Consider the following 26,658-nt stretch of genomic DNA (forward strand, 5'->3'; position numbering starts at 1 on the left):
TATTCGAAATGCAAACATACTGTGTGACTTTGTGCTGTGTGCTTGACTCTGCAAGGTGCAAGGTAATTGACAAAACTCGCTAATATCAGAGATTTATTTATAAGATGTCCAGGACACCATCAGGTCGAAAAGGTAGCCCTGTCTCTTTACAGCTTCTCCATCGGTCCTGTACAGGAGGGTTGGTGGCCCAGTAACAGTGACCCTGTGGCTCTTGGGAATTTCGAAGTGCCTTCTGAATCATAAATGAAAATTTTAACTCGAGACACTTTTTTTATTTGTTCAGAATCTGTTTTCCATTGAGTAGTTTGATGGAACTGAGTTAATCAGAAGAGCCCAGCTGTCCCCTGGATAATAAGCCAGGCTTTGCTGTATCTGGCAGTCAGGAGAGAGGTAAGCCGTGGTGGCAGTCCCCTTCAAAGCTGAGTGCCCCGGTGGGAGTGCGTGCTTCTCTGACCAGACCTGGGGCAGAGGCCGCCACGGGTACCCGCGGTGTGAGTCCGTACGTCCCCTCCCGCCAGTCCTGGGGTGGCTGTCCTAGCAGTCTGGAGCTGCAACACGCTTGCCAGCGTTGTGCCACACTGGAGCCTGGTCCTGGCACTGTCCCCGGGACTCCTGCCCCGGAACCCGCGACGGCGTGGCCGACTTGTGCTGTGGGGAAGTGCTGGCAGCCCCAAGAACCACGCCGTGACTACACAAGCCAGGCCCCTGTGCGGAGGGAGGTCCCTCTTCCTCTGTGCCTTGACCCCTCGGGGGATGCCTTTGGTCATCTCTTCTGTCCCTTTCTGTCTCTGAGTGGAATAGTCATCACTCCCCTTGACTCTCTGTTCATGTGTCTTTTCTCAGTCTGCAGAGTTAATTTCTGAAAGGACTTGACTTGGGGGTCTGAAGACGATTTAATGTCCACATTCTTTGTTGACGTCACGTCACGTTCCTGGTTGACTTTGAGGTCTCATTTTACAGCAGTAGTCTAGAAAATAATAGATGAGCGACAGTTTAAAGAGTAGAGGTAGTTCTCACTGGGTATAACTTAAAGCCATTTCGCTTGTGGTTAGAATTGATAATTTTGCTAAAGATGTAAATTAAAAATTTTTTGAAATGGTGTTCTAACAGTGAGTCAATTGTCTTGAGGATTAATCTGATTTATAAATAATACTGATAGACATATTTTCTTATATCTGAGCTGAAATCAGTGCATGTTTCTAGCATATATAATATAAAAACCCAGAGGATAAGTTTACATTTAACAAAATATTGTGTTCTATTTTTGGATTTATTATTTTCCCCCTTTTTGGTAGTGGGGTTTAGGGGGAAGCATAATATTTGTATAAAGAACTGTCACCCCAGAGTGACATTTATTTTCCGAGGTGACATTGAACTCACACTGTTGGTTTCATATGGTGTTTGTGTGCCGTGTTTAGATTCAAGGCCTGAGGATTTGAGGAAAATCAAGATTTTTTTTTTTCTATCTGGTTTTCATGTAAAAGTTCTTTTAGATGTCAGTTACTCCTTGACGTCTGAGTTAAGTCAGACCCTTTGGGAGAATAGTATGCCCAGTGCCCGCCGGCTGTTCCCAAGCAGAGTTCTAGTTTGATTCTCCACAAATGGATGAGTGGCTTCCATCCCACAAGCGGCCCAGAGAGACGCCCGCATCCAGCGGAGCGGTAGGCAAAGGGCTTTGTTCCTGCCCCCGGTCTGCTTAGTAAAACTTAACCTGTTGCAGCTTACCTCAGGGTTCACGTCCGTGACACAGGAAACTCTGGCCCTCCAGAAATTGTCGATTTGGAAACCTGATAATTCCACCCCGGAATTATCCGCGGGCAGAGAGAAATGCCCACTTCCCGAGTCCGACTCCTGTGATTTGGGGTCGGCGGGGCTTAGGAAGGCCGTGTCGGTAATCTTGAATGCCTTGACGTTGCCCACCGGCGCGAGCCAGGATCCCAGAGGTCAAAATAGGGGTGGGAGCCGAAGCTGCCCACAGGCATCCATTTAATGCCATGACCGTGCCAGGAGGCTTCCTCCGAGCTGCTCTGCTGGCCTCCTGAAGCCAGCTCCTTGCCTGTCCCTGGATGGCCTGGGACCCCAGACCTTAGGGTCATTTGTCCGATCTCGCAGCCCTGTGTCCTGGCTCCCGCCGGCAGTAGTGCAGGCACAGCACCTTGTCAGTTGAGGCCCAGCAGGTTCCTTTCACCCAGACGTAGCCCGGAGCAGAGGAGGAAGCCAATGCTCCAGCTGCGCTTCCGGGCGGCCCCAGCCATTCGCTCCATAGCCTGCTCATCCATGTTGCAGAAGGCACTTCACGCCTTCACGATCCCTCTGCGTAGAAGCATTTGGCTGGCTGGCTGGCTGGCTAGGTCCCCTATGTCCTAACTTACTGACCTTGACTGACGGACTGTTCCTGCTCAGGCCATGCTCGGGTCCCCAGTGTGAGCGCAGGCCCTCAGAACAGCATCACGCAGGAGGCTGCCCAGCCTCTCTTCCGGGGCCAAGGGGTAAGCAGAGCCAGGGAGGAGGTTTAAGCTGGAACTCTGTCGAGGCTTGACGTGAGGTGCGGGTGGCATGCCGTTGACACGCTTCGTCCACTTCCCTTATGACAGTGGGAAGGGAACGTTGACCCACTGGCGTTAGGTCAGCGGGCAAATCAAACTTCCCAGCATCTGGTCACCCCGCCCCCACGTTTCCGGCCAGCATTGTGTGGGAGTCGGTAGAGCTGAGTGGTGGTGTCACGCTCATCTTAAGGCACAATGATTGACTTGCCACAAAGTGGCGAGTTTAATCAAATTGACTTCATTAAAGACTCAGATGCCACGAGAAGCAGCACTGAGATGTCTGTCGCAGGGAGGGCAGCTGCTGTGCCGTGTCGTTTACTCGTCTCGGGGCAGGCCTCACGGTGTCTGCAAGTCCCGTGGAGGGGAAAAGGGCATCCGCACCAAACAATCCTCCTCTACGACATCCGTAACTGTTAACGAGGCTCTCTCTTACCTACTACGGTGATTGGTCAAACCATTTTCCTAGAACAGTTCTGTTTTTAGTCACTTTCTGGTAACTTCTGTAGGCCCTGACTCAAAGACTCAGCATTGCGTCTCATGTACATCTTTTTCTTGAATGTTCTTTGCCATTTCTGGAATTGTCCTTGGTTTTTCCTTAGCTCATAGGTCATAGACGCAGAAATATTATAGTATTTAAGGCATCCGCATCAAGCATCAAGCAAGATGGCTTTGCATCCAGAAAAACATTTAACAATAACTCAGTTTGAAGCACCAAGCATGTGTAACATGGCTCTATAAAATATAATAAACGCATAATGTTGTTAAGCTTTTTAATGCCTGTGGTTCTTGTTTGTTCCTCAAGCCCCTAAGCCGCTTCTTTTCCCGAATTCCACACCCAGTAAACCTGGCAAAAAGCTCCTGCCTGGGGCAGATTCTCATGGGTCTCCTTCGGGCACAGGATAAGCCCCAGGATTTGGTCTCACCAGCACGAAATGCTTCCTTAAGGTAACCTATCAGCTCCAAGATGGACTGACGAGCCGGAAGGAGTTTTAATGAGAAATGTACCCACTTTTCAGAAAGCACAACCAAATGATATTCTCATCTCCAGTATTTTGGTAGTTCCAGTGCCAAAACGGCAATCTTACTACTGCAATAGGCTCTTAAAAACCCCATAAAACGTACTGAGACCTAGTTAGGGCTTGGCCGAAAGCAAAAGGCAGAGAAGCGCCTGGCCTCCCCCCGCCTGGGCCCTGGTGTCTGGTGGACTGTAGAGTGAGGCTTATTAATACTCCTTAATTCCTGTGACTCTCCCTCTTTTTGCTATTGATGGAAGGGGCTGCTGACAGGATGTTGCTGAGGTGGCAAGTCCCGGGCCCATGGGAGGCCCAGAGCTGCCCAGTGAAGAGCCAAGGCAGAGCCGAGCTGAGGAGCAGCCAGGGTGAAAAATAAGCGTGTGGGCTGCAGACTTGGAATTAATTTATGTGGGCGACCCGGATGGCTGAAACCAGTGTCCCTGCCCTGCACTCGCCAGCGTCCGGCGGGCCGTGCTGACACTTGTTGGGAACCTAAGTGCCCAGGACCATGCTAGGCATGGTAAACACCACGTCGCTTCCTCCTCCAAACCGCCCTTGGAGGAATGGCCCCACGTCGTGCAGCAGGCACAGTGGTGAAGGTCTGGGCAGCTGGAATTCAAATCCCTGAACCACTGCGTCTTCTGGCCTCGGGAGCTGGTCCCCGCATTACGCCCGGTGCTAGCACTTCTCAGCTCCGTGCTCCGGTCCCGCTGCTCCCCGCCCGCTCCCTGGCACTATGCAGCCCACCTGAACCTCCAGGAGCCCCCCACTTCCCACCGGATGAAATCCGAAGCTTTCGCCTACCCGCAAAGCCAAGCCCGGCCTCACCTTTTCCAGCCGCTCCTCACCTTGCGGTTCTCCATTTCCAAAACCTCCTTGCCCTTGAACCCCCAGGTTCACTCAGTGAACAGCGCCAGGTAGTGTCGGGCCCTGTTTCAGGTGCTAATGGAACGTACATTACACCTGGTGGAGGAGACCTGAGGGGTGATAAAGATAAATACGAGTGACTGCGGGAACGAAGCACAGGGAGGGGGAGGGCAGTGTCGGGGCATACCTGGCTGGAAGGGACCCAGGGACCTCCCTCCTCCATCACCTCCTGCTGGCGGCAGAGCCGGTGTCCAGCCCTGGTGTCCAGCCCTGGTGTCCAGCCCTGTGCACGCTCCCCGGCTGGGGCGGCCCGCCCACTCTACCCCCTCCCCCTCCCTCGCCCTTACCTGCGCCCACTCCCCTCCCAGCCACCATGGCCTCCCGGGCCGCTCCCCCAGGTCGCTCTGGCCGCCAGGCCTGAGGGTTACTTCTCTGCTGCAGCCTTAGATTCTGGACCGGGCCGGACCGGCGGGTGCGCTTCCCTCTCCTGCCACCGGAGGGCGCTGTGCTGGGCCGCTCTCGCGCCACTCTCGGCTGGGGGCGCGGGTCGGGGAGGCGGGGACGCGGCAAGCCGGCCCCTCTGCGCGTGCTTGGTTTCTCGCGCCCGAGTTGGGTGGGGGAAGTTTGGTGACTACAGCTCGGCGCCCACAGCCATCCGTGCCCTCCGCGGGCAACCTCGGCCCAGCGTGGGGGGGACCCACAAGGCGGGAGGGTCATTCATTCATCCTCCCTACTTGTGCGGACGCCCGCTGCTGAGCCCTGGGCGTGCCAAGGGACACGCAGGGAGGCCAGCCAAGTTGGAGAGGCCTTGGGATTCGGCAGGACAGAGGAGCAGATGACCTTGGGCCAGCCGGGGACTTCACTTTGCTCAGCAGAAGCTGGGAGGCGGGGAAAGGGTCGCTAGGGCCAGCATGGGAGTCTAGGAGAAGGAGGCTCCAGTCATCTAGGACCGCCAGGAGCAGTGCGCTGGCCCCCGGGAGTGGCCGGGAAGGGCGGGGGCTTTTGGGAAGGGGAGACATTCCTGGAGGGGCCCTCTGAGCAAGGCCTGGAGTTGAGAGGGCTCCTGGTGCACCCCCAGACCAGGGAGAGGGGTGGCCCCGCCTCTCTTCCTGCCCCTTGGCCTAGGGCTTTCCCTCCTATCCTCCTACCACGGGGGTGGGGGGGGTCCTCCTCATCCCACGTCCACCCCCATCCCAATCCCGCTCTGCTGCAGCTGCCCCAGTCACCCTGTTCATTCCTGGTGAACTCGGTGTCCGTCCCCGAGGATGGTCCATCCTCGTCTGGCCTGTTCGTTCCTTGGCCTCATCCTCCTGATGACCTCACCCCGCCTGCCACTGCCCTGTCTTCCCTGACACCTGCCCCCTTTAGTCTCTGGCCTGGGGTTCTACTCTCTCACTGCCTCTCCTAGTGACCCCCGCCTTCCAGAGCACCAGGCTGCATGGAGCGCCACCGCTCTGGCCACGGCAGGCCTCCTGCAGTGGTGGGGGGACGCAACCTGATCATCACAGCCCAAGTGATGTGTCTGTCACTGGGCCTGGGAGAACACAGCCGAGTGGCATGAAGGCCACCAGGGAGGGCTTCCCGGTGGGCGGGGCGTTTGAGCAAGGGGCTGCAGAGCCCAGCTCCCAGTAGCCACTGCCCCTTCTCTGTGTGCCCTGTCACAGTGGCCCTGCCTCCCTCTGGCAGGGCTGGCGGGTGCCACGCCAGGGTAGGGGCGGGGGGTCATAGCAAGGAAGCTGAGACCAAAGAGCACACAGGCTGGGGCTCGAACCTTTCCAAGTTTCCTGCCCCTCTGGGTGTTCGTCGCTGCAGCTACAGGAAATTGGTGAGTTGGCCTGGCCACCAGGAGTCTGGGTGGCCGGTCCAGGCTGATCCTGGCCGTTGAACCCCTGCTGCGGGGTGGGGGGTGTCCACCTGACGGCCAGGCCTGCGGCAGGGCTGTGGTAAGGCCGTGTGGTGAGGGCTGTGGGCCAGGAGGACCTTCAGGCTCTGGCTCCAGCACCACCTGGCCATGCAACCTTGGGCGAGGCCAACCCGCTGGTGGGGGCTCTTTCAGAGGGGCGGAGAGGATGCACAGAGTGGAGCCGCTGGCCCAGTTCCAGAACCGGCCTTCGTCAGGGAGCTGTGAGGGCCCTACTCTGGGACGAGGGACTCTTCCCTTCTGAGAAACGACTGTCTGACTGAAAGCCGGCCAGGCCGGGCCAGTGAGGACCCCATGGAGGACTGCGCTTCATTCCTCCTACACCTGAGGTTCCCGGGGAGACAGAAGTCGACGTGCGTCAGCCCAGGGGTGGCCGCAGACGCGTCCTGTGCTGGGCTGGCGTCCTGCGCCGGAGGAACCGGGAAAAACTGACTTAAGAGTGCCACGGGCACTTCGCCTGTCACCGTTCACTCCCCAGAGAGGTCCCGCCCACGCGCTGCTGGAGCCCTCCCTTCCGGGCCTTGACATGCCCTTCGGCTCCGAAGCCCCTGCCTGGCCTGCTTCCTCGTACCCCGTAGCCCAGCCGCCTCACAGCCTCCTCTGGGGTCTGTAGGGCATGAACCAGATCTTGACCTTCCCCTGGGTGAAACCTGCAAACTCCTCACCTTGGCCATGATGCAAGTGGCAGCAAGTGACGGAGAAACCAAGGAACAGTGCGTGACACAAGGGGGAAGTAACTGGTCTCCTGCAGACCAGGCTGGCTCAGTGGCCCCCCGTCCCCCAAGGCCGGCTCAGTGGCCCCCATCCCCCAAGGCCGGCTCTCTCTGCTGCATCTGCAGGTATCCGGTCCCCATTTCATCAGGAAAAGGTATGCTTGTCCCTTTTACAAACCTTTTTCAGAAGCCCCAGCCACTGACTTTCGTTTTTATCTCCCTGACCAGACCTGGGGCCCATGGCCACCTCTAGCTGCAAGGGAGTCAGAAAAGGTATTTTTTAATCTGGACACGCTGAAGCCCAGAACAAATTGGGGTTCTATCAGAAAAGGCAGGAGAGCTATAGTAGGCACCTGGAAGTGTCTGTCAACACCCCCCAGGTGCCTGTGACTGCACTCTTATTTGGAATAGGTCCTTCCAGATGTGATTAGCTAAGATGAGGTCACACTGGAATAGCGTAGGCCCTTAAGCTAATGACTGGGGTCTTAGAAGACGGAGATGCACAGGGGCGAAGGCCGTGTGAGGACGGAAGTGGGGATTGGAGCGACATGCCTACAGGCCAAGGATGGCCGGCCGCCACCAAGCACCGGAAGAGGCAAGGAAGACTGCCTCAGAACCTTCCGGAGGAACCAACACAGCCACCACTGAATTTCAGATGTCTGGCCTTCAGACTGTCAAGAGGATAAACGTCTTGTTTTAGCCTACGTCTCCAAGATGACTGTCAAGCGAGAACAGCAAAGAACAGAACAGCCAGTACCTAGGCCATACTCTGCGGGGGAGCGGGGATGTCGCCCAGGAGGTGCTGGGACGACCTCGGCCCCGGGGAGGGGCGCAGCAGCCAGGGAGGAGGCGGGGGCCAGGTTTTCCCCTTCACTGCACAGCCTGGGTTCCGTTTGCATTTTTATTTTTTGCCACATGAATGTAGTACTTATTCCAAATGGAACAAATACGAATTAAAACCAGAGAGAAAATAAATTGTCAAATAAATTCATAAAAGCCCCACACCTCTCCCAACCCCTCTTCACGCCGGATTTGTCGGTAATGTTTAACCATTAGCGCTCGGCAGGAGCGGGGCCCCTGGCGGTTAGTATTTGCCTGGGTTCTCTTGGAGGAAGAAGAGACCAAGGGATCTCATGAGGGAAGGGGCTTCTGCCTGGGACCCCGAGGAGGGGACCACTGGGTTATTGGGGCCTGTGATGTGCTTGAGGGCACTTCGCCCACGGGTCACCAGCCAGCCCCTTCCTGGCCTCCTATCCCTGGAAACTGCAGACAAGGCCAGTGTCACAGGCTGGTGCTAGGGATTAAATGGGGTGTAAAGGCACAGGAGAGCTGGTGCCCCTCCTGGAGAGAAAGCTGGGGGCCCTCTCTCCTGCCCTCCCCTGGAGGAGGGTGGGGCTTTGGGCCTCAGCAGTTGGGAAGGAAAGAGCCTCCAGGTGGGTAGCTTCAGAGACGCAAGGTACCCAGAATGGACTTCGGGAGGCTGAACAGAAGTGGGGGTGGGCACACAAGGCCTCCTCCAGGAAGCCCTCATGGATCGCTGAGGCCAGGCTAGATCTAGTCTCCAGTGGACTGACCCATTTACCCTTCAGAGCTCCACTTAGACCTCTCCTCCTCCAGGAGGCCATTTCTAACCCCAGCTAGTGTCCCTCTGTCCCTCACATCAGCTCAGTACTCCTGGGGAGCTCGCAACACATGCTGCCTGCCCTGCCCAGCTGGAGGGTGACCAGGCACGAGGAGCACCTGCTAACGGCCGAGACCGCGTCTGGCGTGTCTGTTACTCACCTAACCCCCACTCCTACATTAGCCCATTTTGCAGATGAGCAAACTGAAGGTCTAGGTGTATCCTGGAGTTCCCAGGTCACACAGCTAGGGCTGCCACCTGGGCCTGAGAGCACACAACAGGCTGGCCCCACTGATTGCAGGGAGGGGTGCGGAGCTAGGTGTATCCTGGAGTTCCCAGGTCACACAGCGAGGGCTGCCACCTGGGCCTGAGAGCACACAGACCACCAGGCTGGCCCCACTGATTGCAGGGAGGGGTGCGGATGAAGCCCCTTCCTCTATGATACACAAATGAAGCCCAGCCCTCTTAAAAAAAAAAAACAAAGAATACTTTATTCCCTCGGTGTTTCTGTGCAACGGTGACACCCTGCATACAGGGTGGGAGCCGTGTCTGCCTCCCAGGAGAGCTTGTCACATTGTCCAGGGGGTGGAGGCCCACTCAGGGAGATGAGGCCAGTGACCTCCCATCCAGGCACAACCAGCGGCCTCCCGATCCGATCACGTGGCCGCACCATATCGGATGTGCCCAGCTACCCCCAGCTCCCACCACAGCCCTGGCTTCTAGTCACAGCTCCGGACGTGGGCTCCAATCCTCCTCCGCCAAGAGGGGCCCCAAATGGCCACCCCTATGCCCACTAACAGGCCCTTCATGGCCTCACGGGAGCACCAGGCACTGAGGAAAGTGCCCAGGAGAGACACTGTTTGCTAGGGGTTGGGGATTCTATATTACCTGCCTGATGACCCCTCTGCACACCTTGGGGAACCCTGGCTGGGGCTGGGGGCCAGAGCTCCAGGTATCCACTGACCCATGTCCCCCTTTTACAGACAGCCTGAGGACGAGGGTAAAAGGACCTCTGCTTGCCAGGCCGTATCTGTCGAGCTCTCCTGATCCCCACCCCAGTCCCCAGGAGGACACGGAGCCTCCGGCAGATCCCATCCATGTCTTCTCGGCAGGTCCCCAGGTCCCCCTCAGGTAGGGGTGGCAGTAGTGGGGGTATTCCTAGCAGTGCCCTGTGGAGAAGCTGGGTACATCAGCAGAGGATTCAATTCTGATGCCAGGAGGCACCCCCAGCTGCCTCTCTGTCCCCAACACAGACTAGACAGGTGAACAAGGTCTCTGGAGCTCTGCCAGGTAAAGGATGTGCAGAGTTAGTAAGTCACTGGGCAGGCCACGGGTGGGCCATCAGAGGCCACATGGCGGTGGTGCGCAGGACCCCAGGGAAGGGCTAGTGTCGCTGGGTTTCTGGAAGACTCCAGGTAACCGTGCCAGGCGCTGCACAGGCCTGTCGCAGCGCTGACTGCACAATGAATGAGGCTCCCCATTTCACAGATGATAAAACTGATGTCAAAGTTTGTGGCCCAGGTCGCCCCGCTGGTGAGTGGAATTCAGCCCATCTGACTGCGTCCTCAGCCTAGTGTCTGGGCTTCTGGGCGGCGCGGGGCGATCCGCCAGGGGACGGCCATGGGGTCACAGGCTGGAGGGCTGAGCCAGCGCGGGCCCCGCGGCGGCGGGCACAGCCTCGCCCTCCGGCACGGCCCGGCCTCCTCGCCGCGCGCATAGCTGAGCACCACGGTGACGGTGGCGAAGGTGGCGGCGTTGACGGGGAAGGCGCGCAGCAGCGTGGAGGCCAGCCCGCGCGTGAAGACGCGCCAGCCCTCGGCGCGGTAGCTCTGGCGCATGCAGTCGACGATGCCCCTGTAGCGCGGGGCGCCCCGCAGCCCGTCCGCCTGCAGCCGCGACTTAACCACGTCCATGGGGTAGGTGGAGAGCCAGGACATGATGCCCGACGTGCCGCCGGCCAGCAGCAGCTTGGGCACCAGCAGCCGGTCGCCTGGCTCGCAGCACAGCGCGCGCGTCAGCACGTCGTAGGTGAGGAAGTAGACGCCGAAGCTGGGCGTCTCGCGCAGCAGCGTGGACACCATGCCCCGGTTGACGCCGCGCAGGCCCTCGTGCCGGTAGATCTGCGCCAGGCAGTCCAGGGAGCCCCGGTAGGTGCGGGTGGGGCTCGCGTCCTGCAGCTGCAGCCGCGTCTTGGCCAGCTCCATGGGGCAGCAGATGACGCACTGGATGGCGCCCGCCGCCGCGCCCGCCAGGAACTGATTCAGCGGCGAGTCGTGGCCCAGGGCCCGCAGGGTGTTGCCCTGCACGCCGAACACCAGCGCGTTGATGAAGGTGAGCCCCGTGAGCGGCGAGCCCAGGCCCTTGTACAGGCCCAGCACCTGCGGGGCGCACAGAGAGGCATCAGGCACCCCTGCTTGGGTGCTTCGGGGGCCCAGTCCACCTCCCCAGGGAACCTCCATGCAGGTGGCGGCAGGCCGCGCCCACCCCAGGTGTTCATGGGGATCAAGTGGGATTTTATTAGAACCAGAGCCCTCTGAGATGGCAGTTACACCTTCCCCTTTCCAAACCCTGATTGGCCCACTAGTCCCTCTGATGCCGTCTTTCCCACCCCGCCCCCACCACCCAGGCCACTCACGCTCTCCTGCTTGACGATGGACTGGAAGCAGTGCAAGGTCCCTCGGTACTGGGGCTTCTCCATGCTCTGGACCTGAAGCCGCACCTGGAAGACCAGCCAGTGAAAGGTGGACACGTCAGAGCCAGAGCACCAGCACCTGTGGCCCAGCACTTAGCTCCGGGCACAGGCCCCATCCAGGAGGCCCGCCGCTGAGCCGCAGGACAGGGGAGCCAGGTCACTAGCTTTCTATGGCTTTTGGAATTCCAGGATGAATTGAGGCCAGGGTCCCTGGCTCTTCAAGGAGGGGTATCAGACAGCCTGCTGCACTGATGACCACCACCCAGAGGGGGGAAGGGGTCCTTGAGACTGCAGACAGGCAGAGGCTAAGTGTACAGATGCAGATGTGAACAAAACCTACTCCATCTGTGTCCTGGGTTTCATTTAATTTTTAAGTTTCCTGCTGTGACCTTTGACCAACCTCACTGTTCTTAGCAAGCATAGCAAAGCCTTCCCGTTGATCATGTTTCTTAAAATGCAGCCATGAATATTTGTTAGCAACAGCTGTAATGGCAGGACAAACAAGATAAGCATCACTCTGGTGATAGCATCATTCTAAGCCATCGACAGTCACAAGGGCACCAGGAGGTACGGCCCCCGGTGCCACTGCATTTTTCGTGGCTTTGTCTTATCAGTTGTCGGTACCTGAGTCATGCTACAGAAAAGGTGCAGTAATGGGTTTGGTAGCAGATAACCCACAGATTTGCTGGTCGTCTGTTCCGCTCCAACCCAATCTTCCCGTAATTACCCCACCCTAACTTGTCACATTCCGTGGAGTCACCTGCTGTTTGTCGGTCTGAAAATACCTTCTTGGTACGATGGCCATTACACCACTGCTGGACAGTTGGCGAGGCAGCCAGGAGATGGACAACGAACCAGACGTGGGTAAGGGGGCCGTGCTGGGGAAACACCGGGCTGGCTGTTTACCTCTGTGTGGGGAGGGGGTGGCCCATATGGTGAATGCATGTGTACCACCACCCCACGAGTAGGGGGATGCCCCGAAAACGCTGGCTGGTCTTGTGTTTGAAGTTGCACACTGTGACGAGGAAGGAATGTGCAGGGCTGCAGTCCCGGGCTGGCCCCTCTTATGAGAAGCTCAGATGGCCACTGACACCCAGTTAGAGGCAGATGCCAGGGTTAGAAACTTAAACTGAAAACTACAGTAGAGTGTCTGCAACTCTGCCGCACGGGGACCGGCCGACAGGTGGGAGCGGGCTTCACAGAAGCCAGGAAAGCTGTTGGCATGCTCACGTGTGTCTACACGTATTGTGTTTGTGTGGTATTTTCTACCCCCGGACGGTGCTGCTAACTTGTAAAAGAAATATGTTTCATTGGCTTAAAAACAACTAAGTACTTGTAAGGATTGGATATTCCAAAATTCTCAGAAATGTAGAAACGAACCCAAATGCTGTTCAGGATCATGTGAGCTAAGATTAATCTTTGGTAAGTAAAAGCTAGTTTCAGTTTGCTGGTTTAAGTAGAAATGTCTTTTAGAGTTATCTAAGAGTTAAGAATTCTAATTAAGATGAAAGGAAAATGTGTTTTCAGTATAAGGCATGGAAATATATTTTTGAGGGAAAGGAATTTTATCCTAAAGTGAGGCTGGCTGTTTCAGAATGGGAAAGAGGAAAATAAAGACAAAAACAAAACAAAAAACAGAACAAAATCTGATGTTAACTGGGAAAGCTGCAGGAGGGTTGTGGGAAAGGAACCTTGAGACAGGAAATTTTAGGTGCTCGAGCTGAATAAGACTGAAATAAACTTAATGAAGCAAGTGAATTTAAATATCAAAAGGAAGCTGATACAGAATTAGTTTTGTTCTTTCACTGTTAAAAGCAAAAAGCTTCCCCGGAATCGTTCTGTTCCAGATATTATAACGTTAAGTTTTCTGCCTGGAAAGCAAAGATTCTGTTTCATCACAATAGTTTTGTGGTCTACAGCCATGCCACCCCGAACGTGCCCGATCTCCTCTGATCTTGGAAGCTAAGCAGGGTCGGGCCTGGTTAGTACTTGGCTGGGAGACCACCTAGGAAGACCAGGTGCTGAGGCGTTAAAAAAAAAAGCTAGTGGTTTATATTGTCTTAATCTGATACTTGATTAGTCAAGAAAAAGTCTTCTCAATCCTAAAAGCTAAGGGTTTACTAACAATAGGTAACCTTGCTGTTCCTGTTTCCCTTCCCCACCTACTTATGTTTGATATCTTTTATTTCTACTTTGGGTAAGTAAATAACGGTGTTTCTAAGGTAATATGATCCATCTGATCAGGTATGTTTGACAAACTTCCTGGGGCTCGGGGTTTGAAAGGAGACTTTTTCTTAACCTGGGAGTGGCTTTGGATTATTCCAGTGGGCTCCTGGAACACCTCAAAAGATTTGTTTTCTCTCCTTACAAAAGAGAAATATTAAACAAGGCTTATTAGGTGTAGAGAAATATTAAACCAGGCTTATTAGGTGTTAAAGTTACATGGGAAGCACCGTCAAATAAGAAATAACATTGGGCCTCTTCTTTACATTGTATACGTAGTCCAGAAATTACGTGGCAGTCCTGGAGATGAGATGCCCTGACGTGTCTGTCATCAAAATCGAGGGACACTCTAAAGGACTGAACCCGAGTGTTAGACTGTGGCACATGTGGATGGATGAAGTCCATTCTGTTTTTGCAAAAATGACCCCTCGTTGACAGACCTTTGCCATCCTGACGTTCAGCGAGCAACTGCCTGCCCCCAAATCAGAGAAATGGAGATGGGTGAACAACGCTGGAGACTGAGTGAGCTGCAGGGCTGCGGGAAACCCCGGATGGCGCTCGGTCTCCCCAGCTCCCCGGGAAGCCCCGTTTCCCAGTGCCTGCGTTCCTTCATCACCCTTGTGCACGTAAGATGACAGAGAAACGTAGAAAACGTGTTCCCACTTGGGGCTCACCTTCCAAGTGCTCCCCAGCACTCCTTCCCTAGCCCCGGCACGTGCCATGGGATGGTGGCTTGCTTCCTTCCCCACCTCATTACACTGATGACATTGTGTCAGCCTCTCTGCTGCACAGAAGCCTGCAGGCTTCCTGGGCCGCCCAGCACAGACAGGCTGGGCAGTGAGTCTGCAGAGTTCGAGGTCCGGGCCCTGCAGAGTGGTCTCTGGGATTCCTGTGGGTGTGCAAGATCCATGTTGTCCCGGAGGCTGTCACAGAGGAAGTACAAGCCTACCCCACGACGGGAAATGGGAAAGAGGTTCAGGCTTTTGTGGGAGTTCTGGGATATCAGTAAACTTTTGTACCCCACTTAGCGCAAGGCCTTCTGCCCATGTATCACCTCGCTGAGAAGGGGCACGTGGGCCGGGGGAGCCGAACCACAGGCTGCCTTTGAGAAAGCAGAAATGCTGGCCAGACAGATCACAGCTCTTGGGATCTCACAGGCGGGCTGCACTTGCATTAGATGGTTTGGTAATCCAGGAAGGCATGGGCTGGCATTATGGCAACAAGAAAGCAAAAGGGCTGAATGTCCCTGGCTTTTGGTGCCAGCTACAGGAAGGGGCACCCACGCCCCAGCAGGACAGCAGTGACTGACAGACCTCCCGCCGGCGGCGCCCTCACTGGAGCGGCCGGTTCTGGCCAGAACGTCCTTCCCATCAGTGGGTGGGCAGAAGGATCATTTCCAAGCCCCGCTGCCCTGCAGAAACACACGCGTGTTTGCGACGGTGCGAGGCTCCTCCCACTAGTGATTCCTGGCAACCTACTGAGGCCACTTTGGCCCCTACTGTGTGTAGAGCCTCCCACAAGACGCCCCCGTCAGTGGGAGAGGGTACTGTTCCCCTCCCTGAGAAGCTTGGCATTTTAAAGGCTGGCCGCATGCCCTTGCACAGGTGGGCGACGGGCACACTGAGCAGTGAGGCTCCTCGCCAGCGTTCAGGACTGCGACGCAGGACGGCCTACGGGCCGCGTCTCTTAGAACCTGTGGCCTGATGCCGTGTTGCCAGAGCCGATCAAGGGCCAGCGTCAGCTACTGTTCACAGCAACTCGACATCGAAGACGCAGGACGGCCCTACGGGCCGCGCCTCTTAGAACCTGTGGCCTGATGCCGTGTTGCCAGAGCCGATCAAGGGCCAGCGTCAGCTACTGTTCACAGCAACTCGACATCGAACGAGGCAAGGGAACACGTGAGTGGGGCTGGACCGGCAACATATGACACATCCTGGCCAGCTGAAGTGGGTCCAGGTCAGTCCTGCTGGAGTCTGGGCCCAGACGCTCTGCGTGTGAGGACAGACAGAAACCAGCACCGAAGGGCTCACTGGCTGCTTAGTGCGGTCGGCTGCCACCCAGCTCAAATCGCAAATAATCCACACCCTCGCCCCTGGGGCAGTACACCTGGCAGGCACCAGACTCCACAGGCTGCACGTTTTGGCTAATGAGGACGAAACCAGTGCCGTTGTCATGACTGCGGGGGAGGACCCCCCACCAAGTGCCTACTCAGCATCTCACAGTCCTCCGTCTGCTCTTCCTGGGAACCAGGACCCAGTGTGGGGGACGCCTTCCTCCCGGGGCCACCACTTCTGCAGAAACACAGCTGCCCTTCAATACCTGACTGGGAAAGCGGATGGGACAGGCTACCCCGAGAGCCTAGGAAGTGTGACTCCAGAACCAGGGCTAATGGTTCCTCCTTTAGTTTTGAACTTGGTAAAAAGTATGTCTCTGATCTAGACACTGCACTAGCTCTTCTATGATCCTCACTGCCTACCACACTTGGGGTGACCTAGGATGCGTGTGTGCTGCGCATGGCAGACTTGGCTGTGTTTGTTCATTTTGTATAGAGCAGACTGACCGCCCTACACAGGGGCAGAGACACACGGGGTGGCTGTCACCCACGTGTTAAACAATACATAAGGTTTTAGACACTGATTAGACAGGAAGAGAACAAATCTTTAAAGGCAGGTGCCTGGCTGGCCCCCAAAGAAGGTACCTGGATGTGGCACAAACTCCTAACCCCATCTCCACGATGGAAGGACTGGCCTCGGTACATGGGGCTTCGCCACCTTACCAGGAACCCCCTCAAAACTCATCAGCTCTAAGTCCCAGTGGACTTGAAATCTGTCTTGGTGGGAACAGCCTTTCCCTTTCCTCATCCCAGGATGCCGGCGTTAGCGCCGAGCTAGACACCCATGCCTCGGCGAAGTTCACGGCAACGGTGCTAACGGGTCCAGACAGAGCGTCTTCTTGCTGAACCAAGAAGCTGCTCAGATGAGAAAAGGGGTCTCGCAAAATAGAATGGTTTAGATCATTTCACCGCCGCACAAGCAGGACCTGGACTCTCACACGACAGGCACGTGGCACTCAAGTTCCTGACGTTGCTGACCTCCTGTCCCACGTGAAAAATGTCATAGATAAGGTCGATGTCTTTCCCCGGTGCATGTAGTCATCAGCTCACTCCTCTCCCTGGGAAGTGGGTTCGGCTATTTTGGGGATTTCCCAATGCCTGGTAGCCTGTGGTCGTGTTGCTGCTGTGCTGCTGTTATGGGACAGACACGCAGGCCACCGTATGATGTCTGGCCCCAGGGACTCCAGGGAAGATGGCAGAGAAGACTGCGTGGGCCGCACAGATGTTGGGCATGGAGTGTTCAGATGCAGATGTGAACAAAACCTACTCCATCTGTGTCCTGATTTCATTTCATTTTTTAAGTTTCGTGCTGTGACCTTAGACCAACCTCAAGCATAGCAAGGCAAGCAGAGCAAAGCCTTCCCGTTGATTACGTGTTTCTTAAAATGTAGCCATGAGTGTTAGCAACAGCCAGAATGGCAGGACAGCCGAGATAAGCATGACGCTGGTGACAGCATCGACTCTAAGCAGTCGTCCGTCACCAGGCCCCCGGTGCCGCTGCATTCTTCGCCGCTTCATCCTGTCAGTCGTCAGTACCTGAGTCATGCTACAGAAAAGGTGCAGTAATGGGTTTGGTAGCGGATAACCCACAGATCTGCTGGTCGTCTGTTCCGTTCCAACCCAGTCTTCCTATAAGTAAATCACCCCGCAGTAAATTCTACCACGTGCCATGGAGGCGCCCGCTCTGCCTCCTCGGGACAGTGGCCGTTACAGCTCTGCCCACCCTTCGGACAGCGAGCCCTCTGCCTCACTCTGCAGGGCGCCGACGGGGGGCATGCGCACCTCCTGGGACCGCCCCGCCGTCCTGGTGGCAAACGCGGCCGATAGCAGAGGGGCTCCTCACCTAGTCCTATCACTCAGCGCCCTGCATCCGGGGCTGGCATCTGGCAATGGGCGTCAGAAACCGAGCCTTGGGCTCCTGCTCGGGTTCTGCCAATAGCCCCTGTGAGGACAGCGGCCACGAGTTATGGTAAAGCGGTGACAGGAAAGCGGCTGGCAGGCTCCCTGGGGACCACGTCAGCAGCTCTGGGGCCTGGGGTCAGGCCCAGCTGCCCTCACTGACCCACAGCATGCAGTACGGAGTGGAAGGGCGCTGTCCTGAGCCCCGAGTCCGTGTGCGGGGTGAGCTAGGGGAAGTCACATTCTCAGGAGCCAGTCCCCACTCCAATTCAGAAATCACCGTTATGGCCAGGACCAGGGCAAGAGTGCCAGCCTGTGCCGATGGCGGGGGAGGGGCCTTGAGCACAGTGATCACGGGCCGGGGGGTGGGGTGTTGCTCTCATTTCAAAGATGGGGAGACTGAGGCTCAGGTGTTTGGCTGTCCTCTCCACGGACGTGGTGGGGTGGCGGCTGGTGAGGACAAATAGGTCTGCAGGGGGCGAAGGCACTTACAGAAAATGTGCTGTCTTCACACACGAGGATCTCAACAGCTGGCGGCCACGGCGACCGCTGACCCTGCCTCCTCCGCACCCAGCTTCCACTCTGCCAGGTGGGTGGGCAGGGGTGACTTTTCCGAGAAAAGCGAAACCACTTGTTGAACCTGAATGACATGTGACCTCCATGAGCTCTGGCCCACGTCTCGTAACATCTAGAGTTTAGAGTCTTAACGTTCTGGGGTGACGGGATCTCATTTGAGGACTGATGGCCCCGCCTTGGAAAAGTGGACATTGTCACCTAAGCCCAGGACTCTCCTAGCTACCCCCGGGGCTGGGGTACCCCAACATGAAGACTCCCTGATACTGAGGGGCTGATTTCTCTCGACCAGCCTTGCCCAGGCTCCCAACCCAGGACCCATGCTGGGCGCAAGCTACCTCACACACTCCCTGTCCTCTGCTCGTCCTGGAGGGCGCTTTGGAGGGCTGGGGAGGGGCAGGGCCGGGTGGGGTCCAGGCCCAGGGTCTGGTTCCACAAGGACAGAGAATGGTGGTCCCGGGGTGGAGCTCACACTCCCCTACCACAAAGTTACACTTCTGCTATGGACGGACACAGCCCCTGGCTCAGAAAGTTAAGGCCGTTAAAGCAACACAGAATTTTGTCACATCCGGTAGAGCCCGGCCTCCCCACCCCCTCCCCTCCCCTGGGAGGGCCGGGCTTGGACATAGTGTCCCTGATTACTGTTACGTCCCCCGCATGAGGACAGAAAGGTACCTTCGCACAGAAACACGTGTGAAGGCGGTGTGTCTGAGGACAGTGGCTGCGGTCGTGGGCTTGACTGAGGGAAACCAAACTTTTGGACTTAAATTTTGTTCCCACGGGCCTAGAGGAATAAACGTCAAACGTCCTGGCCATGAGACGACGTGACTAACGTGAAACACAGGTGTCCCCTCACACATCTGGGGCGCAGATCACTTACATGAGGTTCAAGGAAAGGCACAGGGACTATGACGTTAGGAATTAGGGTGGGGAAGCCTGGAGAGGGGTAGGGGAGCTGTGAGGGGAGCGTGCGTTTCTGGGGGGCTGGCCTTGTTCTTTCCCCATGACTCATAGATTTGTACACTTAGCACGTGTGCACTTTTCTATATGTATTAAATTTCAATTTCAACTGCAGAGTTACGAAGTAGATCGAGTTTTGTCAAAGCGAGAATGCATATGGGTCTGTGTACATTCCTATTTTTCAGCCGAAATCATTAACAAGGGATGGGGAGAAGACGATGGAGGACTGTTTTCTTCTTTTTAGTTTATAAGTCTCCAGTATGGTCAAAATTTTTTTTGCAACCTACATTACTTTTGTAACAAAAAGCCAACCCAAAAAATGAGTATGTACCTGATGATTAAAACACATTCAGGGAGCTTCTTTCCATTTACTAGATGGGTGGTTGCCCAATTCATGAATTGTTCAAAAAAGCCAATTAAGCTAAAAACAACAACAAAAACAACAAACAGTTAAAAAAATACCACACGTGCCCAGGGGACACGGTGGAGGAGGGGATTCTGAAGGCGCCAGGTGTGACAGCGATTTGCCTGGTGGGAGGAAGTCATTTGCTTCTCTACATTTCCCAATTTTCTTGTCATGAGAATGCTTAACTTTTATAATGGAAAACAGCCAATAAAAAAGTACAGCCATTGTAACATTAAATTAAACCAAATGATTTGTGCTGAGTGCCCGGCACAGTGTACTAGCCTGTGAGCCCCTGGGCGGGACAAGAGGGGTCACAAGAGTTGAATGACAGCAGTGATTACTGGGGGTGGATTTTCTCCCCTTCGTAATAAGAAACTCAGCTCTTTAAGACAGATTTGCCCAGATGTGATGCTGGTGGGCCACAGTGGCCAAAAAAGAAAAAAAAAGCCACAAATGGGTTTTTCTCTTCCAGGTGCCATGTAAGGGGGTACCCAGGGGCATCAGCCCAGTGGAAGGAGAAGCTCCTGTACCCGAATTACTGCAGGGGTGTCTGTCATAGCTCAGGAGATCAGAGGAAGCGGGACATCAGGGCACAGTGCTCCCCAGCCTGCTGGGGATGGACCGAAGGGCCTGCGGGGAGCCTGCAGGGAGCCTGCGGGGAGCCTGCAGAAGGCCTGGCTGGGCTGGGCCAAGTCACAGCACAGAGGGGCCTCTGCAAAGCGGGGCTGAGGAAGTGAGTCAGAGGCACTTCTTGGCTGGACGCAGCTTCGAGAGACATTTACGACACGTGACCACAAGACAAACACAATGTAACGTGGACACTGCCAGGCTGTCTTGGGCTGCTCCAGCCTGTGGGCAGGCTTTAAGGGGCAGCCAGCCGGGCAGAGTGTGGGCAGTCGTGTGGACAGGCTCCAGCAGCCCTCGCTCTCGGCTGGCCCTTAAGAAACTCAGGGCCACTGCACGGCCAGAAAGCCCACCTCCTCCCCAAATTTGCCTGCAGTGGGATGGCAGGAAGTCCGTGCTCTCCAGAACTGGCATTTTATCCAGCGTGAGTGACAGCGCTGAGCGCCAGGCACCAGTAGGGCCTTAGGAATCTCGCCTGGCCCCTCACTGTGCAGATGAGAACGTCTAGACCCACAAATAAAGGGAGTGGCCCACGGTTACTCTGCTGCGGGGCCTGGACCTCTGCCAGGCCCAGAGCAAGGCCCTCCCCCATCCCCCTGTGCTGGCGACAGCCCCGGCCCCAGGCTCACAAGTCTTTTCCTTGGCCAAGGAACACCGGGACCCTGAAAGGATGAGGAGACAGGAAGGCCACCTCAAACCCAGCTGGCGATGACATCCGGCCTTCGCTCTGCCCTTGCCCCAGTGGGAAGAGGTGTTAAGGTCAGTGCTGACAGTGACAGCAGACGGATCTGGCCTCGCGCCCTGCTGCTTACGGCGGCCCTCGCTCCTGGGTGAAGCTGGCCAGCAAGCGTCCCGACTTGGCCAGTCTAAGGACGTAAAACCTCAAAATGGGAAAATCTGAAGTGGGAATTCCCAGCGGAGAACATGGACTTCCTTGGTTCCGTCCTGAGGCTCTTGAGAACCTGGGTCTCGACAGGGTATGAGGTGCGGGGCTGATGGGGGAGGAGCCGAGAACCTGCCCGCAAAGCCCTGGCGAGTGCACCTGCCCCCAGGGGACGGCTGCTCAGGTTTGCATCAGTGCTGACCGCTGCTTTGCGAACATCACGGTCACGGGAGACTCCGACAAGCTTGGACTTTTCTGCATTTTCTCTCAGAACTTTTCTGAAGGAGTTTTGCTCTGGGCAAGGGGAAACCGCCCCGTGAGCTCAGCTGGCTGAGCCCCAGGACAGACCTTGAAGTTCAGTCCCCCGGGAGATGTAGGGACAGACTTGGAGGAGAGGCCCCCTGGGTGTCAAGGAGAACCTCATTCTACTTTATTCTAGAACCTGTGGGAAGCCCCTGAAGGTGCTCCTGAGGGGGTCACTGGAAAGGGGCTTCCGGCCACCCAGAAGCCACAGGCCTCTCCGATGCCTGAGCCTCCACAAGAGCCTCAGAATAAAACTGTGGCAAGAGACTCACCTTGACTGTGTCAAACGGGTGTCCCACCAGCACGCCTGCCACACCTGGAGGAAGAAAGGAGGGCTTGTGACCCAAATGCCTCAGAAACCTGCTGTGTGTCTGGCTCCTCCCATGAGCCCCTTATTCCTCATGGCGGGGGAGGGGGTGCGGGGCTGGGGAGCATGTGAGAGTGACAAGCCAGGATCTGTCCAACTCAGAGCCGGCGTCTCTTCCTTTGCCCTGCTGCTCACTGCAGTTGACAACATAAGCTGTCCTCTGGGAGGCTGTGTGCGCTATTTCTTAGATGGTCCCATTTTTAAGATGGCTAAACCGTGCCAGCACGGGCAGGGGCCCCGGAAGTTTTGGACTTGGGACCAGACCCTCATCCAGAATTGAATTTTCCCTCTGTCACTTACCAGCTGGCTGAGCTCACAAAGGACTCCATGTCTGAGCCTCATCTCCTCACCTGTCCAGGTGTGAGCATCGACCTCCCCTCCCCACCGACAGGAGCCCCGGGAAGCGCTGGCTCAGGACCTGGTGCATGGCAGGTGCTGGCTGACCACCCCTCCTGGAACGGAAGCTGCCTGGTACCCAGGGGCAGCGTGTGACTCTGCAGTCCAGGCCTCGCCAAAATCCAGTCCCCCCTCCAAGGACAAAAGCTCACAACGCTTGTCAGAGTCCCCCACGCTGTGCGGGCTGTAGACACCCCTGTGAACTGGGCAGCCTGTTACCCGACTTCGCGGAGGAGCAGCTGAGGCTCAGCGAGGTGAGCAGCTGCCCAGCCGACACCCACGCTCTCCTGCCTAGAATCCCAGTGTGTTCTCCTAGAGTTCTGTTATTGCCAGGAGCGTTTACGGATAATTAAAACTGCTAGCGTTTGTTGAGTAACAAACAGTAATGTTTCTGCATGGGCGTTACTGTTGTTAATTTTGTACCTGTACTACCTCTCCCTCTTAATACCTGTAAAGAAAGGACTATTAGCCCATCTGATAGATGAAGAAACTGAGGCACAGAGAAGTAACATGTCCACGCCTCACAGCTCGTGAGTGGTAGACTCGAAGTCCATCACGCACAGGGAAATACCCTCTGAATTCCAGCTCATCTGCAGAATCTATTTCTTTAAGGGGACAGTTCTGTGTCTGCTGAGGCTGCCCAGGCCATGACGTGTGGCAGTGTCCCAGGAGTCCTCTGGCTTCCAGTGCTGCAGACCAGGAGTCTGTTGCCAGTGTTTCCTCTCCTGTGTCAATAACTGATTTACCCTGTTGGGAAGCCTCTTTTATCTGTAGATTTCAGGAATGTCACCTGAGAGGCTAAAGGTGTGTCTTTTTTCTTCTAAACAACCCTGCCTGGAACTGCACCAGCTCTGTCTTTCTGCAGACTCACCTGTTTCCGATCGGAGAACATTCCTTTATTATTTATTCATCATCACCTCTAGGCCTTCTTCTCCTTCTGGAACCCCTAACACTCAGGTGGATAAGACACTCACCTCCCTCAAAACGTCCACATTTCTGTTTTTGGTCCTGAGACACTTTGTTTCTATCCTTTGAGATCTACCTTTTTTTTCCTTTCATTTTATGTTTTGAATTTTCTCATTTTGAAAACCTGGTTCTAGAATCTCTTTTCTTGGGCTCTAACGCGTTTCCTTGGGGTTTGGAAACCTGACACTTGCCCACGGTGTGCTGCCTGGCCTTCCCGCTCCCTCCAGCCAAGACCCCTCTGGCCTTCCAAGCGCCTAGCGGCCAGGCCCAGCGGTGGGTGGAGTCCCCAAAAAGTACAAGGTGGAACCGTTGGCTGTTCCCTTCCCTTCCCGTGGGTGGATGATCCTGCCTCAGGCTCCAGGTGCAGGGGTGGGAGGGGCAGGCCATCACGCCCAGCCTCTAATGGGAGGCTCCAGGCGGGGACCCCCAGGACAGACATTTGCATTCCCTTTCTCCCTGGACTGGTTCTGCTGCCCTCAGGCAAGAGGCTAGGTCCTCTTCACACAGAACATCCACAGGTACAGAGTGGGCTGTGGGGCCCGCATCCATCAGGGCCTCCAGTCTCCCAAAGCTTCATCCTTTTAACCTCACGGTCATCTGAGAGCCAGCAAGCCCTGCCAAGCCATCTCCCTGAGAGGACACTGAGGCCCACAGTCACAGCAGCAGAAGTTGACCCGGTGTCCCAATTCTACAGCCACTGTCCACTGCCCTACATAAGCTGGACTCTCAGGGGCACCCCCTATTCCATGTCCCTCTAGGACGGGAGGCGGGGAGCCACTGTCCCGGAGGCACCTGGCAGCAGTGATGGTAGGAGTGGACACCAAGATGACCAACCTGTCACCACGCAGAGTCCCCCTGCCCACCATTCAACTTTTCTCTGTGCCTCTTCCTATCCATGTCCGCAGTAGGAAGACCCCCATCCAGAGCCTGGGGTCTAAGTGGGCAGAAGACCTGGGGCTGACCCCCTGTGAGAGAGTGCAGGTAGGCATCTCGATCTCTCCAACAAGTGAAGCGTCCCTATGCTGTCAATTGAGGTCCCACCTTGCTGCTCCAAGGGCAAGGTTGAACAGGTGACCCACGCTCAGCTGATCAAAGTGATGGGCTGTCCTCCTTCCACTTGGAAATCTGAATCTAGAGGGACCGCAGGTCAGCTAGGAGAAGCACCGCCAGCATCTGCCCTGAGCCTCCGGAGGCCAGGCCCCAAGGTGGGGGCATTGCCTGAGCAGGGCTCCTGGATAGCCCCTCTGTGCAGGCTGGGCTGGGACCTGGGACACTATCAGGTCACATTGTTCTGTGGGCTAAAGGGGAGAGGACAGCCCCTGCCTGCCCTGTCAGAGGGACATGTAATTTGTACTAGCTCCTTCACTTCTCAGGGCCTAGGTGTCTTCTGGGTCAAATAAGACCAGGAGAGGGTCCCTAGGAGCAGAGGCTGATGACCCTCTGCCTCCTCCCAGGCACCAGAACCCTGGTTAAAGCCACTTCCAACCTCAGTCACCTGGGAAGCTCAGGCCTCAGCTCACGCAGCGAGGAAGCTGGTGGGCACCACCTGCCCGGGCTTGCACGTGGACCCCGGTGGGACGGTGAGGGCAGCCAGTGAAGCACCTATCCTGGGGCCTGGACGGGATCTCTTCCAGGTGAGTCTGGTAAGGGTGGACGGAAAGGCATTCCAGGAAGGGGCCCTGCCTGACAAGAGCCCAGAGTGACTGAACGTGTGTCTAAGCAGGCCTGGGCCTAGGATGAGGTTCCGACTGCAAACCCCAAGCTCCCAGGACACCTGTAGGAAAACAAGGAATCCTGCCCTCTGGGGAGAGAACCCACATTCCCCAAGAAGTTGGAAAGGGGATAGCCCCCACCCACCCAAGCCACTACCTGGGGGTGCATAGAGGAGAGTTGGGGCCCAGGATGGGCCAGCAGAGGGCAATGGTAAGCAGAAAGGGGGATCGGAGAGGGTGGAGGGAGCTGAGAGCTGGATGGACAGAGGCCCCCCTGCTCCGGTCTCCTCTAGCGCCTGAGCTGGGGAGAAATTCTCCACGCATCTGCCGACAGCTCCAGGGTTTCTCTCCCTGCCGTAGGCTCCAGTCCCTGCTTTCCTGAGGCCCGACTGAGTAGCAGCCTGGGAAGTTCTTAAACCCCTCACACACATCAGTTCCCTGGCACACTTCCTCCTCCACCAGCCTCCACTGCCCAGAGCAGAAGCTCACACCCACAGGTTTAAATGCTTAAGGCCACTGATAATCACTCCTCTTCCTCCAGGCATCCATGGACGGCAGGTGCCAAAAGAGAGAAGAGCCTGTGGTCTGGGCTACACCGGGCCTGCCACACCCAGCAAGCCTCTCTCAGCCAAGGAGGCAGGCCTGCCACATCTGTCAACTCATGGCCAAATCCCTGATCCGGAAACCTGGCTCCCAGTTAATACCTGTTGAATAAATTAACTCTCCAAGTAAAAGCAGTGAAACTAAAGGCCGAACAGGAAGGTGCTGGTGCCAGGTGCCCCACGCCCACCACCCACGATCGGCCATAGCAGCGCCGGGGCTGTACACTGACTCCGGCTCTCCTTGGACACACTCTTGGACACACGCGCCAAGGCCTGGCTTCGGTGAAGGTGCCCCACGCCCATGACACGTCCGCGTGAGCCCAATGACTAGCCCATACAGCGCGTCAGGCCCACTCTGCCACCCAAGTGGAGTCTGCCCCCCAGCAGCTCACTGGACGGTGAAGGAAGTGGGGGTGGCGTGCCAAAGCGTAACCCGGCGCCTGGGGTCCGGTGGGCGCCTTTCAGTGGCCCCCAGGCCAGCCCGCTAGTGGGTTGTGCTGTGGCTCCAGCCCCGCCCAAATAGATGGTTGCGGGGGTGGGGCGGGGAAAGAGGCGGGGGGAAGCCAGTCTCAAACTTCTCGAGCCCAGGGAGCGGACCCTGTTGGGATGGGGGTGGGGGAGGGGGTAGAGCAGAGGCTCCGGGGACCTCGGGGGAGGAGAGCGACAGGGGCGACGGGGCACCCTCCTGACAGTACCCCGTCAAGCCACGGTGCTGCCCGGGGCCCCAGACCTTTTGAATGAGCCCCGAAGGACTTAAAAGAGAGTTGCTTTCACGAACAATGCGCTAGGCGCCCTCAGGCCTGATGTCGACTCACGCCCACGAGAACTCCGTGAGACGAGAGCTTTGTTACCCCATTTTATAGACAAGGAGACACTAGCCAGAGGGCAAGCCGCTGGGCGGAGCCGACCTCCCAACCCGGACGCATGGCTCCGGCCCCCGAGATTCGGGCTCCCGACGTCCTCGGCCCTCTCCGCGCGCCCCGCCCCGCTCCTTACCCCCAGCGCATCCAGCCAGGAAGTCGAGAGCCATTGCGAGGTCCCCTGCGAGGCCGCCCTTCCTCCAAGTCCTCCTCCGGGCCCTCCGAGCCGGGCTGGTCGCCGTCGAGCCACCCCCCACCCCCGCTCGCTGAGCTGGGATTCGGCCTGGCCGACGCCTCCTGGCGCGGGGCGCCGGGCAGACCGGGACTGGGGGGCGGCGGCGGCGGCGGCTCAGTGCGCGACTCCTCGCCGGGCGAACATTCCTCGCTGGCCGGCTCTC

At 56.7% G+C, this 26,658-nt stretch overlaps 1 protein-coding gene and 1 pseudogene across 1 annotated transcript; one reads left to right on the top strand and one right to left on the bottom strand.

Moving 5' to 3' along the window:
- Positions 1-9,146: 9,146 nt before the first annotated feature.
- SLC25A29 (solute carrier family 25 member 29) lies at positions 9,147-26,650 on the bottom strand. The gene is given in 5 exon segments (XM_025042157.1): positions 9,147-10,370; positions 10,373-11,059; positions 11,317-11,400; positions 21,630-21,673; positions 26,397-26,650. Coding segments are annotated over 5 exon segments (912 nt in total). The 5' UTR covers positions 26,431-26,650; the 3' UTR covers positions 9,147-10,307.
- Positions 13,285-13,402, top strand: LOC112473774 (annotated as a pseudogene).
- Positions 26,651-26,658: the final 8 nt, after the last annotated feature.

The sequence above is a fragment of the Pteropus alecto genome, unplaced genomic scaffold (assembly GCF_000325575.1).
Source record: "Pteropus alecto unplaced genomic scaffold, ASM32557v1 scaffold8, whole genome shotgun sequence".
Classification (NCBI taxonomy): Eukaryota; Metazoa; Chordata; class Mammalia; order Chiroptera; family Pteropodidae; genus Pteropus; species Pteropus alecto.